General features: G+C 39.9%; 1 protein-coding gene across 2 annotated transcripts in view; it reads right to left on the bottom strand.

The window, feature by feature from the left end:
• Positions 1 to 2,696: 2,696 nt before the first annotated feature.
• pip4k2aa (phosphatidylinositol-5-phosphate 4-kinase, type II, alpha a) overlaps positions 2,697 to 17,092 on the bottom strand; it is a 56,660-nt gene continuing 42,264 nt past the window's right edge. For both annotated transcript variants that reach the window (XM_060900006.1, XM_060900007.1), the window contains 4 exons: positions 9,905 to 10,018; positions 9,532 to 9,772; positions 6,624 to 6,727; positions 2,697 to 5,675 (listed from right to left, as the gene is read on the bottom strand). In XM_060900006.1, coding sequence (XP_060755989.1) covers positions 5,595 to 5,675; positions 6,624 to 6,727; positions 9,532 to 9,772; positions 9,905 to 10,018 — 540 coding nt within the window. In that variant the 3' untranslated portion in view covers positions 2,697 to 5,594. The remainder of the gene's footprint in view (positions 5,676 to 6,623; positions 6,728 to 9,531; positions 9,773 to 9,904; positions 10,019 to 17,092) is intronic.

The raw sequence follows: 17,092 nt of genomic DNA, 5'->3' as shown, positions 1-17,092 counted from the left end.
CTCATTTAATCCCGAAAATAGTACGTCGACGATTTAGAAACCTTAAGGAGACTATTTCCTTCTACTTACATCTTGAAGACGTTTGATTTTCAACCACTGGCATTAAATAATTGGTTCAGTTCTGCAGTAAGGGTCCAGTTTGAGAGTTAAAAAGCAAAACAAAACATATATGCCTGTCAGGATTTTATACACGTAATTACATGTAAAGGCTGTGAGTGAATGTAGGGCGGCTGGAACATCTTCCACTGCTGCAGCTAGAACCAGACTTGTGTTGGACACACAGTAGACCTGAGAGCTTCTAGTCTCATACAAACCGCTTATTTTTAACCTCAAACCCAAGATATCTCAGGTGGATGTGTTGTATTTTCAAAAATATAATCTGAACAAGGGGTTAACGGTGTGTGTGTGTGTAGAGAGACCCGCTCCAATTTCCGAAACCCAACAGAGAAGCCATTACACTGAAAACCGCAAGCATGAACATAAATCAGAGCCCGATCTGAGCCTTAAAACACATCTCCAACAGGTTTCATTTGTTCAGGAACACCTACTGGAGCTTCAAGGCTCTAGATTCACCTTTATCCAGGCTAGGGTTTTGGATTTTGATTTGAATACGCGACAATCGCGGACAGGTCTCCTTTTGAGACTGGGCTAATTGTGGCACGGCGCCAAAGAGGACATTTTGTGTTCATTTGTCGCCCCCAACCGGTGAAAGAGAAAAGTGCAGCTTCCGTCTAAAGGGAGGCGGGGCTGAGGAGTTTAAGGTGGAACGGAGCAGATAAAGTTCACTTTGTTCGTTCGGCAGAAACGGGCCTCAGGACTCGGAAAGCGTCGAGTTCTCTGATTTATACTACAGATTCTCTGTGAAAAATGACACCATGGTGATTTGTTCAATAAAATCGACAGAATTTAAAGTTATCTGCGGATTTGCACTGATCTTTTATTGACTGGAATTTCCTCAAGAATGAATTTTGAAGAAGGGGGAGAAAAAAAAAAGCAAAGATGCAGGCCAAAATAACACCCTAAACCATTTGATAAAAAATTTATATTATATATATATATATATATATATATATATATATATATATATATATATAGTCATACAATAACAAAAGAGCCTCATGTGCCAAAGGTGTACATGACCAAGCATATTCACTTAGGCTTAAAGCACAGGTATAGGAAGAAACTAAAATGTAAATTATTTCTCTCTCTCTTCTTTTTTTTTTGGTTACATGAGCCAAGACAATATTTTAGTGGAGATAAAGTGATCTTATTTGTCTAGTAAAGAAGGTTAAACTATCAGTGAAATTTCACTCCAAGGCAAGATACACAGCCTACAAAACGCAGCGCGAGAGCTGATTATTTATTCATTCATTCATTTATTAATAAACAATTTATTTTTTCCCACTTAATTCCCAGTGTTTCATGCAAAGGAGGACTTACCTGTCTATTAACGTCGAAAAATGAACACAATTCCAAGCCTTTTTGGAAAAAAAAAATGCTGATGGGTTAATTTATGGACTAATTTCAAGCATCCTCCTGATACAGCATCATCATTTTCTCAGATGGAGAACAGATTTATTTATTCATTCATGACCTTCACCTTATGTGCAGTGATGAGGTACTATTCTGCACGCCAAAGTGCTCAGCCTACAGTTCGACTTTGAATTTCATTAATCATTTTCTCCTTGGCTTTCTAAAAATGTCCACTACTAGAAAGGCAATAGGAAAAAAAATATACATAAAATACAATATTACAGGCTAGCTGTAGGTTACATAATCACTCATTCAGACTCCACCATGGATAGATGGATCCATGAAAACAGCTACAGAAATCACGACAGGCCTACTACAGACTCATATTAAACCTGATCTACAGATAATGAGCAGTGTTAGACCTATAATACATCCTCACACCCTCCCTCCCTCCCTCCAGCACTGCTCGAGTGGTCTTACCATCCATCTCTCCAGGGAGAAGGAAGGCACACATCAGCACTCTTCTCTATTCTAGCACCGAGGTGGTGGAATGAACTTCCCCTTCAAACGACGTCTAAAGAGCTACTTCTTTTAAGAAGTACTTAAATTAGCACTCTCATATATATATATATATATCCCACCCAACCCTTGTGTTTGTGCTTTCCTGACTATCTAACCTCCCTAACAGTTTTCTCACTGATGGTCTTAGTCCATGACCTACTGGAGCACTTTCTGGATATATTCCTTGATAGATATTTCAGAGTACTTATCCAAGTATGTAATAGCATGTGTAAATGCATTTAGTGTCTATATAATGATGCAGCCATATAATTTATTTGCATTGAAAGCTGTAGTTTAATAAAACACACCTACCATGTCACACTAATAAACAGGATGTCATCATCTTCGTCAGTGGAGTAGCACTATATTAACAGCACACCTTCCACCTCAACATAATGTAAAGGTACACAAATGATGACCAGTGATGATCTAGAACACACACCTTAGTTGATAAAAGCTACACAAGGCCCCTAAGGATAGAAAAACGTGTTCTTGATGGTACCACATCAGGGAAAAGTAAAAACTAGGTTTCCTTTCATCTGAGCTGAAGTTAAAAGCATCTGCAAAATGTCGCACACGCACTTCTTTAATGCTCAGCTTGAGTTGGTGTGAATTAGAGATGAAAGTCCACTTCGGGACCGGATCAGTAAAGACACAGGGACGAGGATTTGCAAAGTGCTTTATTGGTTTTGAGCGATGCAGAAATGGAGTGCATTATAGTATCGGTTAACATCATAAACTCTGAATGACCCCCCCTCCCAGTCTTTAAAAACACTTACAAAACAGTTTCCATCCTTGAATAGCCTTTTCTTTAGCAAACTTATTTCTACAGGCTCCTGGAGGGGGCTCTCTCTCTCCCTCTCTCTCTATATATTAAACTAGTTGCAGAGTTAAACAGGGACATTTAATACAGCCTAAAAAAAAAAAACCCCGACATGACCTGATAATAGCACAATACAACTTCCATAAATTTCGGTGAAAATTTCTACATGACATGAAGAACCTGTGTGGAGTGTCTGAGTGCTGATTTGGCAAATCTGAAGGCCAAAGGCGTGACATGAAGCGGGTTTCCGGTTGAGTGCTGCTGCGTGTCAAAACCACAAGTAGGGGATTCAAGCACATGTACTCTTTTTTTTTTTCATCTTCTTTGCAAATGCGAAGACCACGACGACTAGAAGGAGAGTCACTGTTTCCCCACCTCTCTCTCAAAATGAAACACACACACACACACACTGCGCAAACTGATTTAAAAAAAAAGAAGACAAGAATAACAAAATCTAGATTAATGATAATACTGAAGTTAAATTGATAAACAAACAAACAAACAAACAAACAAACATTGTGACAAAAGTCCCACTCAGCTTTCACAGGGCCATATTCACTGCTGGAACTCCAAAAAGGTGTTAATGGTTTTAAGTGTTATTCCCAAATTACACAGCCAAACAACAAAGAAGCCTGGGGTTTTCTCTCTCCCCCCAAAACAAACAAACAAACAAAAAAAAACCACACACTTATTAGAAAATTTTTTTTTACCTTTGAAAAAAAAATTAATACAAAATTAAATAATTTGGAGTAAAAAGGCACGACTCTTGCACAGTGTATACATTGCTGACAGTAATAACGCAAGACCGTCAGAAATAAGCGCGCAATATTATTAATTATTATTATTTTGAAGGGGTGGTGGAGACACACGGCTTCCGGCTGAACAAAAAACTAATACGACATGCATTATTTAACCCCCCCACACCTTTTACAGTACTGCACAATTCAACAGTAACATTCTTCATTGATCAGGACACTTCACTCGACAGGGATGTGCTGCTTAAAATGGGACAATTCGGTGTACTAATTAAAAATGGCAATAAAAACTGCATTTTATTTTAAAAAATTATATATAAACAATTGAACAAACACACAAGAAAATGCCTGATTTAAAAAAAAAAAGTCATAACTTTCTAGATGGTGAGGTCATATTTCAATACAGCCCATCATGCAAGAAACTCCAGGGATTTATATGAATGACGTAAGAAAACATTAACCAATCAAAACCTTTCCTAAAGAATCGACTCCAATTCTTATGAATCAGTTATGAGCGCTGCAGGGTTGGATTTCCACCCTGGAGCCAAATACCACCCTACCGAACCAAAGGGATTATTTAAACTTCCGGTTCATTATGTGCAAAATATACAATACACTGTTGACGTAAAAGTTTTCAAAACTGGCAAAAAAAAAAAAAAAGTTTCACTAGCCTACACACAGGACCCCATCCTCCTTTTCCTCAAACTCCACCAATAAAACACTGTAGCTAACATTACACCAATGAGTGTGTATTTGTTTAAATGATAGAGGTAAACTATGGGTTTTCTGCCTAGAACAAGCATACTTGTGACGACATAAATCCACGAGCTGCATTCAATAGTGCTATTGTTGCAGTATGTAACAGACCAAAAGATCCTAATTTAAAAAAAAAAAAAAAGTGCAACAGTTTAAGGTGCTGATGGCAAATGAAAGATCATTCCCGTAACAGATTTCGCAGACTGAAGAAGTGATTGCCACCAATGCTGTTGCTTCTGTTCAGTTCAGTTCATTAGAACGCCTTTTCATGATGCAAAATTACAGACAAATCATTTCAACCTCCTACAGGTCGTTTAAAAAAAACAAACAACCAACAACACAAAAAAAACCCCAAAAAAACAAAAAAAACCACACACTCGTGTGAAACACTGTAGGAACATGCAAAAAAATCAGAAGGTGCATTCCTTCGTGAAAGTGAATGGAGCTCAAGAGCGTTTTCTTTGCAGTCAGTCTGTTCAGAGGAGGAGAGCCATGAATTCAGAGAATTAACGCCAAGAGACATTGTGTTAATTACTGTCATGAAAGGACAAATGCAGCAAGCAAAAAAAAAAAAAACCCAGACAAGTACAGGGTAGATTTGGGTTAAACAAAGTATATGTGAAGGACAGACTCGAATGAAGCATGGGCAGGAAGAGGGGTAGGTTTCCATTAAGGGGCAGATTTAAGTTTAACTGGAGGCGATGAGCAGGGGTGGACTGACGAGACGAGGCTTCTGGTGAAGTGAGTACAAAGAAAAAAGAAAGCCATATTTGATGAACTGGGGTGAGGAGTGATTTTTCATGGAATAGCTTCACATTTCCTTTTTGTCTCGAGTTGGGAATTCTACAGCAGTTGAAAGCTCCTTTCCTTCTCAGCCTCCGTTCTGAGTGACTTCATTCTACATGTACATTCACTGAGCCACATCCCCCCCCCCCAAAATCACATACGCTTTCCCCCTCTCTCCCTTTCACTAAGGCAGAATAAACACACGAATTAAAAATGCCATGAGGAACATGCATCAGAAAAGAAAAAAAAAAAAATCCATAGCTCCCACAAAGATTTACACTTGTTACTGTTTCATCACACTTATGGTCCCACAAAACAGCAAAGAACAAATAAAAAAAATGTAAACGAATGGTGGTTGTAGCTGCTGTAAGGGCGAGGGAGTGCGTTTGGGCACCCCTCCATCAGCGTCCCTCTTTGACCTCTGTGGGTTTTGCTCCAGTTTAGGGCAGAATGGTGGTAATGAAATCGTAGAATCTTTTAGAGTACTGCTCTGGGTTGACGGTAGAGATCTCTGCTCCAGCCTAGACAAAACAGAGAGGAAACATAACAAAAAAGTGATTATACTCCCAATATATTAATTTCCTACTAATGGAGAATAATATTAACTTTATACAACAATAAGCAACAATAAAGAATAGCTGGGATGTTTCCATTCAAGATATGGAACCTTCTCAGCTTCACCACATGCACTGGACTTACTTTCTCACGGTTTTCCTATTCTAGAGAAGAGGAGAAAAAAGAAAAAAAAAGGCTATTGCACACAGCAATGCGTCTAGTTCATAACTAAAACAGTCGAGCGTTTCCTTCCAAGCACTGTGTGGTTATTGTACATTGCAGATACACACACACTGCAGTTTCCACTGTGATGGGGTTGAACGTGTATCTGCAGTTACAGGTACAGGAAAGCAAACAGCATTTTTAAATGATTTTTCAAGTATTAGATTTGACACATTGGATTTTTTTCCCCTCTTACTCAAAAATTCAGATTTTTTTTTTTTCAGCTGACAAAGTGCAATTTTCAAACATTTACAGCCAAAAATGTTCATTGGAATCCCTAATAAATAAATAAATAAATAAATAAAATGATATACTTGTATAATGCTAACCGAATAAAAGACGGAAAAAAAAAAAAAAAAAAAAAAAAAAAAAAAAAACCACCACACACTGATGGATTTTATTTCACTTTAATAAACTCCAAAACTTTCTCCACTACACCAGGGAGACAAGAAGGGGGCATCAGTTCAAGGTGATGAATGCTTATGCAAATTGTCAAAATCACACCAGATTCACATGTCCCTGGAATTAGGGCACAAGGGTTAAAAATCAGCCCGAGTTCCTGCAGAGGAAATGTACCTAAAAGTTCCTGCGATCACAGAGTGGCTAATTATGGCTATTATGTTTCCTATATTAACCCCTTACCAATGGAGCAAACTGCTAACACAAAAGTGAATAATAATATAAGAACTCACTCCATGCTTGACTGTTTTGGCTGCATGAGCTGCTTTCTTCTTGGCATCATAATGTTGCAGTATGTCAATCACAGCCATGAAGTAGACTTCTTTCCGAGGGGAGTCTTAAAAATATACAAGAACAAATTTAAATTTCAGGAAATTAATCTGAGCTAAATACGTCAAGAGGAAGTTACGGAGTTAGTTCCTTTACAGTGGGGCAAAAAAGTATTTAGTCAGTCACCAATTGTGCAAGTTCTCCCACTTAAAAAGATGAGAGAGGCCTGTAATTTTCATCATAGGTATACCTCAACTATGAGAGACAAAATGAGAAAAAAATCCAGAAAATCACATTGTCTGATTTTTAAAGAATTTATTTGCAAATTATGGTGGAAAATAAATATTTGGTCAATAACAAAAGTTCATCTCAATACTTTGTTATATACCCTTTGTTGGCAATGACAGAGGTCAAATGTTTTCTGTAAGTCTTCACAAGGTTTTCACACACTGTTGCTGGTATTTTGGCCCATTCCTCCATGCAGATCTCCTCTAGAGCAGTGATGTTTTGGGGCTGTCGCTGGGCAACACGGACTTTCAACTCCCTCCAAAGATTTTCTATGGGGTTGAGATCTGGAGACTGGCTGGGCCACTCCAGGACCTTGAAATGCTTCTTACGAAGCCGCTCCTTCATTGCCCGGGCAGTGTGTTTGGGATCATTGTCATGCTGAAAGACCCAGCCACGTTTCATCTTCAATGCCCTTGCTGATGGAAGGAGGTTTTCACTCAAAATCTCACGATACATGGCCCCGTTCATTCTTTCCTTTACACGGATCAGTCGTCCTGGTCTCTTTGCAGAAAAACAGCCCCAAAGCATGATGTTTCCACCCCCATGCTTCACAGTAGGTATGGTGTTCTTTGGATCAACTCAGCATTCTTTCTCCTCCAAACACGACAAGTTGAATTTTTACCAAAAAGTTCTATTTTGGTTTCATCTGCCCATATGACATTCTCCCAATCCTCTTCTGGATCATCCAAATGCTCTCTAGCAAACTTCAGACGGGCCTGGACATGTACTGGCTTAAGCAGGGGGACACGTCTGGCACTGCAGGATTTGAGTCCCTGGTGGCGTAGTGTGTTACTGATGGTAGCCTTTGTTACTTTGGTCCCAGCTCTCTGCAGGTCATTCACTAGGTCCCCCCCGTGTGGTTCTGGGATTTTTGCTCACCGTTCTTGTGATCATTTTGACCCCACGGGGTGAGATCTTGCGTGGAGCCCCAGATTGAGGGAGATTATCAGTGGTCTTGTATGTCTTCCATTTTCTAATAATTGCTCCCACAGTTGATTTCTTCACACCAAGCTGCTTACCTATTGCAGATTCAGTCTTCCCAGCCTGGTGCAGGTCTACAATGTTGTTTCTGGTGCCCTTTGACAGCTCTTTGGTCTTGGCCATAGTGGAGTTTGGAGTGTGACTGTTTGAGGTTGTGGACAGGTGTCTTTTATACTGATGACGAGTTCAAACAGGTGCCATTAATACAGGTAACGAGTGGAGGACAGAGGAGCCTCTTCAAGAAGAAGTCACAGGTCTGTGAGAGCCAGAAATCTTGCTTGTTTGTAGGTGACCAAATACTTATTTTACCGAGGAATTTACCAATTAATTCATTAAAAATCCTACAATGTGATTTCCTGGATTCTTTCCCCCCATTCTGTCTCTCATAGTTGAAGTGTACCTATGATGAAAATTACAGGCCTCTCATCTTTTTAAGTGGGAGAACTTGTACAATTGGTGGCTGACTAAATACTTTTTTGCCCCATTGTATATAATTAGTTCATCACAGTGTTTCCCTAATAGCTGACAAGGACTGCAATGATTCAATTATTTGTACAGATGCACTACCGCGCTGTTAAAGGTTACCAAATGTGTCAAAACACCAAAGTTCATTCCTAACACGCACTCAGCGGCCAACCTAACATGTACATCTACTTCTCAGCTACGGCAACTGACCGATTTTTGGAGTATAACTGCCATAAATTAACTTTACAAAAACTGACTTCAGAGGCACCTGCTGTTATGCAGTCAGTCACTGATACTCTCTAATCAATTGATATTGCAGCAACAGAATACGGAGTTATTAAATGAATGATTTTAATCTTGACTTTAACCCCAATTTTAGCATAAAGACAGGCTTAAGTAGAATAAATTAACCGATCGAGTTAAGCAATGCCGCACAAGCAAAAGCATGATTTTTCTGAATACTGACACAGCTGTGATTCAGCCGTAGGTAACAGCTGTATGAACAAGAAATTAACATCAAGCAAGTGACATTTTGGACACAATCTGGCCAAAGGTTCTGTTTATTTTTGCTCTGCTAGCGAAGAAGCTACACTTCTTCGCTACACTGTCTAGCTAGCTCGCATTGATGCGTGTGCTACCGTTAATGATCCGGTAAAACTGCCGTCCCTTCTTCCTTTTCATCTTCATCTGACGAGCTTTCACATTTTAAGCCAAAAGTTATACTTTTCAGGAATATCATGTCATGTCCACTGATGAGCTCACTAACACGACCGTAGTCACCATTTTGAACTCGGAAGTGGAATTTTTACGTAGTGAACACAGACGAGCCGACTGATATGCACAGTGAAACGTTCCAGTGGAAGTACAGGAAATCAAGGCACTCTTGAAATGTCACTCGAGCAGTCAAATTGGTGGATCAGAACTAACTGTTGTATAAAATAACGTATACCCCTTTGTCCAAGCATCTTAAAACGTAACATTCACGTACAAACGTATCCTGCTTATTGATAGCTTATGCAGCCTGGAGCTGGGGATCATTATTCAAAGTCATGCTTTAGCAGTTACATTAAATGCACTTTTTCCAGTGTGCGCATAACTATGGTCAATACATAGCATGATGTCACAGTCTCCACTCACTGTCGTGGCTTTTAATTGCGTAGACGTCAATAGTAGGGTCAAAGTCACCCGGTGAAAGGGGTTTGGTGCTGTCCAAAGTGTTGCTTGGGCTGTCAGGAGGCGTTCCAACAATCCCTCCATCACTCTCTCCTTCATCGTCTCCTTCATTATCCTCACTTTCCACTTCCTCCTGCTCTGCTCGCTCCACATCATGGATCCCCACCAACAGACTGTAGTCCATCAGCTTCAGCAGTGCCAGGAACTACCATCCACCAAGACGAAATGATTAAAAAAATCCCATATGAAAATCAATATGAAGAAATTTAAATCTACTTTGAAAAAGTGTGAATGTATAGAGAATAAAAGAAGCAACCCCGCCCCACACTGCATTTACCTCCACATCCTTCCTGAGCTTCTCAAGAAATATCCTTTTATTTTCCCCATCAATGTATATTTTCTGTCCATCATTGATGAAGTCGTTATCCTTGTACGTAGGTAGCTCCTTTGCCTTAACGCAAAAATAAAAACAGAACATTCAATGTGCAAACATACATCAACAGTGAAAAAGGTTTGACACATCTGCTCACTGAAAAGACTTATATTGTAGAGTACAGTAGTAAAGACGACATTAACGGAATGAAACATGGCATTATGCAGTGACCAAAATCAAAACTGCTGTTTCTAATAATAATAATAATAATAATAATAATTATTCTCCTTAACAGTATTCCCAAGGAAGCTTTGCAAACTCTTTGCATCTTCACAACCAGCTTCTTAAATTAAAAAAAAAAAAAATACTGGCTGAGCACTTAAACTGTTGTAAATTAAAACCACTTAATTTTAATTTGAACAGTTTTATTGCAGATATTAAAGTTTAATTTTTAATCTTTTTTTAAGTCTAAAGAAATTATGGAGACTATATTTCCCCTTTTAAATCATTAACATTAGATTCTTATGTTTGTGTATCATCTATGTGCCTGCCATTTTAAGTAAAAACTAATTATTAAGCATAAAACGTGATTCAAAATAAATATATACACTGAGTGCAGAATTATTAGGCAAGTGAGTATTTTGACCACAACATCCTTTTAATGCATGTTGTCCCACTCCAAGCTGTTTAGGCTTGAAAGCCTACTACCAATTAAGTATATCAGGTGCTGTGCATCTGTGTAATGAGAGGGGGTGTGGTCTAATGACAACACCCTATATCAGGTGTGCATAATTATTAGGCAACCTCTTTTCCTCTGGCAAAATGGGTCAGAAGAGAGATCTGACAGACTTTGAAAAGTATAAAATTGTGAGATGTCTTGCAGACGGATGCAGCACTCTTGAAATTGCGAAGATGTTGAAACGTGATCACCGAACAATCAAGCGTTTCATTGCAAATAGTCAACAGGGTCGAAAGAAGCGTGTGGGGGAAAAAAAAGGCGCAAAATAACTGCACATGATCTGCGGAAAATCAAGCGTGAAGCTAACAAGCAGCCATTAGCATCCAGTTCTGCCATATTCCAGAGTTGCAACATTCCTGGAGTGTCAAAGAGTACAAGGTGTGCAATACTGAGGGACATGGCCAAGGTAAGGAAGGCTGAAAAACGACCACCACTGAGTAAGGCACACAAGATAAAACGTCAAGACTGGGCCAAGAAATATCTTAAGACTGATTTTTCTAAGGTGCTGTGGTCTGATGAGATGAGAGTGACTCTTGATGAGCCAGATGAATGGGCCTGTGGCTGGATCAGTAATGGGCACAGAGCTCCACTCCGACTCGGACGCCAGCAAGGTGGAGGTGGAGTACTGCTATGGGCTGGTATCATCAAAGACGAGCTTGTTGGACCTTTTCGAGTTGAGGATGGACTCAAACTCAACTCCCAGACCTACTGCCAGTTCCTGGAAGAAACCTTCAAGCAGTGGTATAGGAAAAAGTCAGCATCTTTCAAGAAGAACATGATTTTCATGCAGGATAATGCTCCATCTCATGCGTCAAAATACTCCACTGCGTGGCTAGCCAGTAAAGGTCTGAAAGGTGAAAAAATAATGACATGGCCCCCTTGTTCACCTGACCTAAACCCCATAGAGAACCTGTGGTCCATTATAAAACGTGAGGTCTACAAAGAGGGAAAACAGTACACCTCTCTGAACAGCGTCTGGGAGGCCGTGGTTGCTGCTGCACACAATGTTGGTCGTGAACAGATAAAGAAATTGACAGAATCTATGGATGGAAGGCTTTTGAGTGTCCTCATGAAGAAGGGTGGCTATATTGGTCACTGATTTGTTTTTGTTTTGTGTTTGAATGTCAGATATGTTTATTTGCAAATCTGGAGTTGTCATATCAGTGTACCTGGTGAAAATAAATAAGTGAAATGGCTACATATTTGGTTTTTATTAAGTTGCCTAATAATTCTGCACAGTGAAAGTTACCTGAACACATACATATTCTCCTAAAATGGCCAAAACTAAAAACACCCCACTCTAACTTCCATACATATTCAGCTTTGATATTTATGAGTCTTTTTGTTTGATTGAGAACATAGTTGTTGTTCAATAATAAAACTAATCCTCAAAAATACAACTTGCCTAATAATTCTGCACTCCGTGTATACACACACACACACACACACACACATGCGCAATAACTTCATTTGTTCTACAAATACATTTCAAACCACCATCAAAACACCTTTAAGCTAATAAAAATATAGATTCAATCCAACATGTGCAAACATTTCACTGGTATTTTAAGAGTGAGTGATCCAGATAAAATATCAATATTTTCAAAGCTTTGACTCGTTAACCAAATTTAATACCAAACTAATTCATGGAGTCTTTTAAATAAACGACGAAGCAGACAAAAACCCATAGTAACACTTTTAGAGTGAAAATAAGGTTCTTAAAAATATTAGAAAAATCACTAAAGACTCATTTTCCTAACCAGCTCTTCATCTGCACAGATGCTGTGTAGATATAATGGACATGGTGTGTATTCATGCCATTGCTCGAGAGCTGCGAGGGGATTTTAATAATGCCATATTCAACAGTATTGTCATCATTATAAATCCATATAACAAACCCTTTATTCACTTTGTTAATGCATGCCATCTTTTACACAGTGCCTCCCTAGAGGGAGCTGTGGAGTCATCAAGACAGACCTGCTTCAGAACTTCCATATTCACAAACATTTAAGGGAAGTTTATATACAGTATGGAGAAGTGGATGCTTTACTTCCTGATCACAGAAAGACACAAAATTAGACAAAATGCTTATAAAAATGAGCTTGAAATAGCCATTAATTATAGTGACAAAATAGCTGAAATGTTTACGTTTTGATAATGCACCAAAAAGCACAAGCAGCAAAATCACCACTAACACTTCATCCATCACAATGTTGCTATAAAAGTACCTGGAGTTTACACAATGCAGCTTCTCATAAAAGAAACAACTTAAAACGAGAGCTGCCACACTAACCTTCCACAGTGCTAAAACGGACAAGTCCATGACCAAATCTGCTTCCGGCTGCTATTAACACCACAAAGGCAGCAAAGCAAGACAAGATGCTTTTTAAGCAATTGAGAAGTTTTGTAATAAGACAAACATTTCTGCTGCCATGACAGACAGTGGCTCACTTTTCTCAAAGTTACACATAAGGCCCTGATAAAAGCATTCATAATGTTATTTTGAAAAACACCCCCCACACACACACACACTGTGGGCACTAATCATTACACAACATTAATCATTACGAATTTTCTGCGCCTGTGTGAGAGAAAGAGAGGGAGAGAGATCCCAGTTCATTTATAACATGGTTTTAAGCTCTTTTGGACAGCTGTGGCATTGATGGGATTTGAACTTGCAATCTCTTAACAAGGGCAAAACAGCCAGCTGCCCCACTCCGGGCCCTCAGTCACTGAACTATAAATCTGCTCCGGTGTGTGAAATCATGTTCCTGACGTGATTTTAAAAAGGTATTTATTGTCAGGTACGTTACTGGTCAGTACTTACGACATTCATCAGTGATAGTTCTGCTGTTTGACTAAAGCCCTCATTAACTAAAACTACTGGGACACTTAAATTATGGATAACATATCGACTGGTTTTATTATTATCCGTATTATCCGATATTCATTGCTCCACAAGATCACTGACAAAATCGCATTTTTTTGTCAGGTGTTAATTTTTATCAAATATGGAACTGTGTGATCAGCATATAATGCCTGATATTTGCATAAAAGAGAGAACATGGTTAAAAGGATAATTAAAGTGCTAAATAATGGGGAAGTAATCTCCGTGTGTGATTATTATATATTACACACACATACACACCTGCCTTGAATAGCCATTTTGGCATCAGTGAAGGCCTTGCATAACCCCATGAGAGCCCAGGGATACAAACAGGGATTAGATGCAGTGTGTGTGGGAGAATAACAGGATTAAAAAAAGAAGTCTGGTCTCCTTAGGCCACCTCTGACCACCAGCAACCTGTTCCATTGCACAAGCAGCTGACTTCTGGAACCGAGTGCTGGGTTTAAAACCAAGACCTTCCTTCAATAGCATGTCTAAGTTTCCCATCCTCCCAGTGATATTAACTGCAGGAGCCCACTGAAATATTTATACGCAGAAAGAAACTTGAAGGTTAACTGACTGTTAATCAGTCACATACACCTCACCCTTTGTCCTCCTACATTCATCAAAAGTGTACATGGGGGGGGGGGGGGGGGGGGGGGGGGATGTTTACATGACCTGAAACAGTCTGTTAAAGCCTGGCTCGTTGTAGTTAAGTCATAGCACATGTGGTTTTGAGGGGACTGTGGCCACTTTTAAACTACAGCTGTAAACTTTGTCGTACTCCATGTTTATCTATGCTTTTAACTGCCATGCTGGCACTCAGCTGCTGACATGTTCCCATACGGTGTGTATTCATCATGTCTATTGTACAGACTCTTGCAGACTTAACATTGTGTGTGTGCCCTTATAGTTCTCTTATGCTGGACAATGTGTGTTGACTGTTGATCTACACTAAAATCTGGGTTAAATAAAACAGCACTTAATTATACTACATAGAAAACTATGGTGCAAGTATGTATATACCTGTGTATTGGTATATAAATTTGAATTTAATTGGGAAAGAAAGAATTTCATAAGCACTAGATTCCTGAAAGGATTTGAACTTTGAACCTTCAAAAGTTCCACACAGGGGCAACCTGAAGAACCTTTTACAGTACTGTATTTAACTCATGTCAAAGGTTTCTATGACGACAAAAACAACTGCCACCAAACAAGACCCGGCTCCCTGTAGGCCTGCGGTGGCGCAGGCTCTGAGCTCCTGAGCACCGCCAAGCTGCCACTGTTGGGCCCTTAAGCAAGATCTTGACCGCTCATCTGCTCAGCTCAATCATGACTCACTTTGGATAAAAATGTCTGCCTTAAATGGAAGTTCTCTTCATTCCCTTGGCACCCTTCATAAAAATGAGTGCATAAAATAAAGGCACACATTCAAAATTCTCCATTCAAACAATACGAGAAACCACTGAACGGAAGCCATGGCTTAATGGTTAGAGAAGTAGCTTTGGGACCAAAAGGTTCAATTCCCTGGACCAGCAGGAATGGCTGAAGTGCCCTTGAGCAAGGCACCTAACCCCCAACTGCTCTGGGTATGTCGTACGTCACTCTGGGTGTATTCAGACCAGGATAGTTCGATAGTTCACTTGCTCTGGTCCAAACCAAATGGTTTTTTTTATTTTTTCATTTTGGTGCGGTTCGCTTTCACACTGTACATTTTAGTAAGCGGACCAAAATCTGTCAACAAAGCCACGCGCCCTGAGGTCGTTCAGCTATTGGTCAGAGACGATATGCGCACAAAGCGTTAAGTTCAAAAGTAGTCATGGAGGCTTTCCGTGCTGTTATTCTTTTTAATGTCAAAGTTATATGTTTTTTCCAGTTTTTAACTGTTTTCACAATTGTGCGATTACTATGCTGTTGTACAAGTAATTTATCAACGACGACGACAAAAGGCAAGGCGGCTACGGAGGATAGCGCTGATGAGCGCACATCATGTTGTGACAGTTTTGGCTCTTCACGCAATAGATGAATTTCTTTTTTGCGTCGCTAGTACTGCCACTTTTTGAAAGAATGTCCCTGATTTTAATGTAGGTCTGACGGAGTTTCTTCACTTTTAGCCGACATTGTTCTGGGGAGCGCGTGAACCCCTTCTCCTTCATTTTCTCACTGAATACAGCAAACACGGCGGCATTTTTGTGTGTTCTCTCCAAAAGCTCAGATATGTGGACATCTGCCCATATATCCACAAGGGTACGCGTTTCTTCCTCGGCCCACGTTTGCCCCCTACTCATTTTTTGTACTCTGTAGTCTAGCCTACCACTGGTCTGAATGACTGAACGACTGTTGTAAGGTTCCCTTGACAACCGAAACAGTGTTTGCACTTTGCGGTGGAGTGTCAAGACTCTGTTCCCCATAATGCTCGACAAACGACGGAAGCTCCCGAGGTACAAAAAAGCAGAAAACTGTCAGATTAGGTCCGGTCTGTTTTCACACCTCCAAAAGATCCGCACCAGGTTTCCTTTGGTCCGGACCGAGTCCGACCTTGCAGCTCGGTCTCGGTCCGCTTGTTTGGTCCGGACCAGAGTTCGGTGGTTTGTATTCAGACCAACCCAAAAGGTCCGGACCAAGGGAAATTTGGTTCGTTTGGTCCAGACCAAACAACATAGGTGTGAATACGCCCTCTGGATAAGAGCGTCTGCTAAATGCCATCAATATAACAACCTTTATCTAACCAAAGCATTACTATTAGAACTACTTTAAAAAAAAAAAAAAAATCTGACATCCCTGAGGAATATTTTTAAACAAATGCAAATTGCCACTGTCAAACACCCCCCCCCCAGTTTTTAAATTTGCTCCCAGTTCCCAGAAACGCCATTGTCTTTAACCATGTTCCATTTTCTTCGGGTATAAATACGAGGCTGCACACATAAAATCCCTCCATCATCTATTATCATGGGGGGGGGGGGGGGGGGGGGCACTTTTCAGAGACGACATTATCACAAATCAGCAGACTCACCATCTCAATCTCGAACTTAAACCCAACTGAAAACATCGTCCAAATGCATAACATCTAAGAACATTAATTATTCTGCATGAAAAAGTAATCCAAAATCCCACTACAAGTGTCTCTAACCTTGTTAGACTTTAGGAGAAGAGACCAATTCTCTGCAGGTTTGGCACCACAAACTGTTATAATTTGTAAGGTTGAAAGCAGCATTTTGTAAAACGATACTTAAAAATAATTAGATTTAGAAGGGGGGGGGGAGGAGTACAAATTGCACTATGCAATGATACCTGTATTAACTGTGTACACGTTAATTCTTATATAGAAATGTTTTTTTTATTTTCATGAACTTCCTTCTTACTTCAACCAAGCTTGCGCTCGCTTCAAGACTGCACATCTCGCCCATCCCTCCCTGTCCATCATGGCCATCTGTAGTTCCTCAACACGTCCTAGATTTGTCTCGTTCATCAGGACATCCATGTAGAATACGGCCTGCCTGCCCACGTTCCGCTTTCCAGTCACTGG

This window comes from Neoarius graeffei, chromosome 19 (genome assembly GCF_027579695.1).
Source record: "Neoarius graeffei isolate fNeoGra1 chromosome 19, fNeoGra1.pri, whole genome shotgun sequence".
NCBI classification, from domain to species: Eukaryota; Metazoa; Chordata; class Actinopteri; order Siluriformes; family Ariidae; genus Neoarius; species Neoarius graeffei.
Note: the sequence above shows the minus strand (reverse complement) of the source record. Positions and strands in the feature narration are given on the sequence as shown.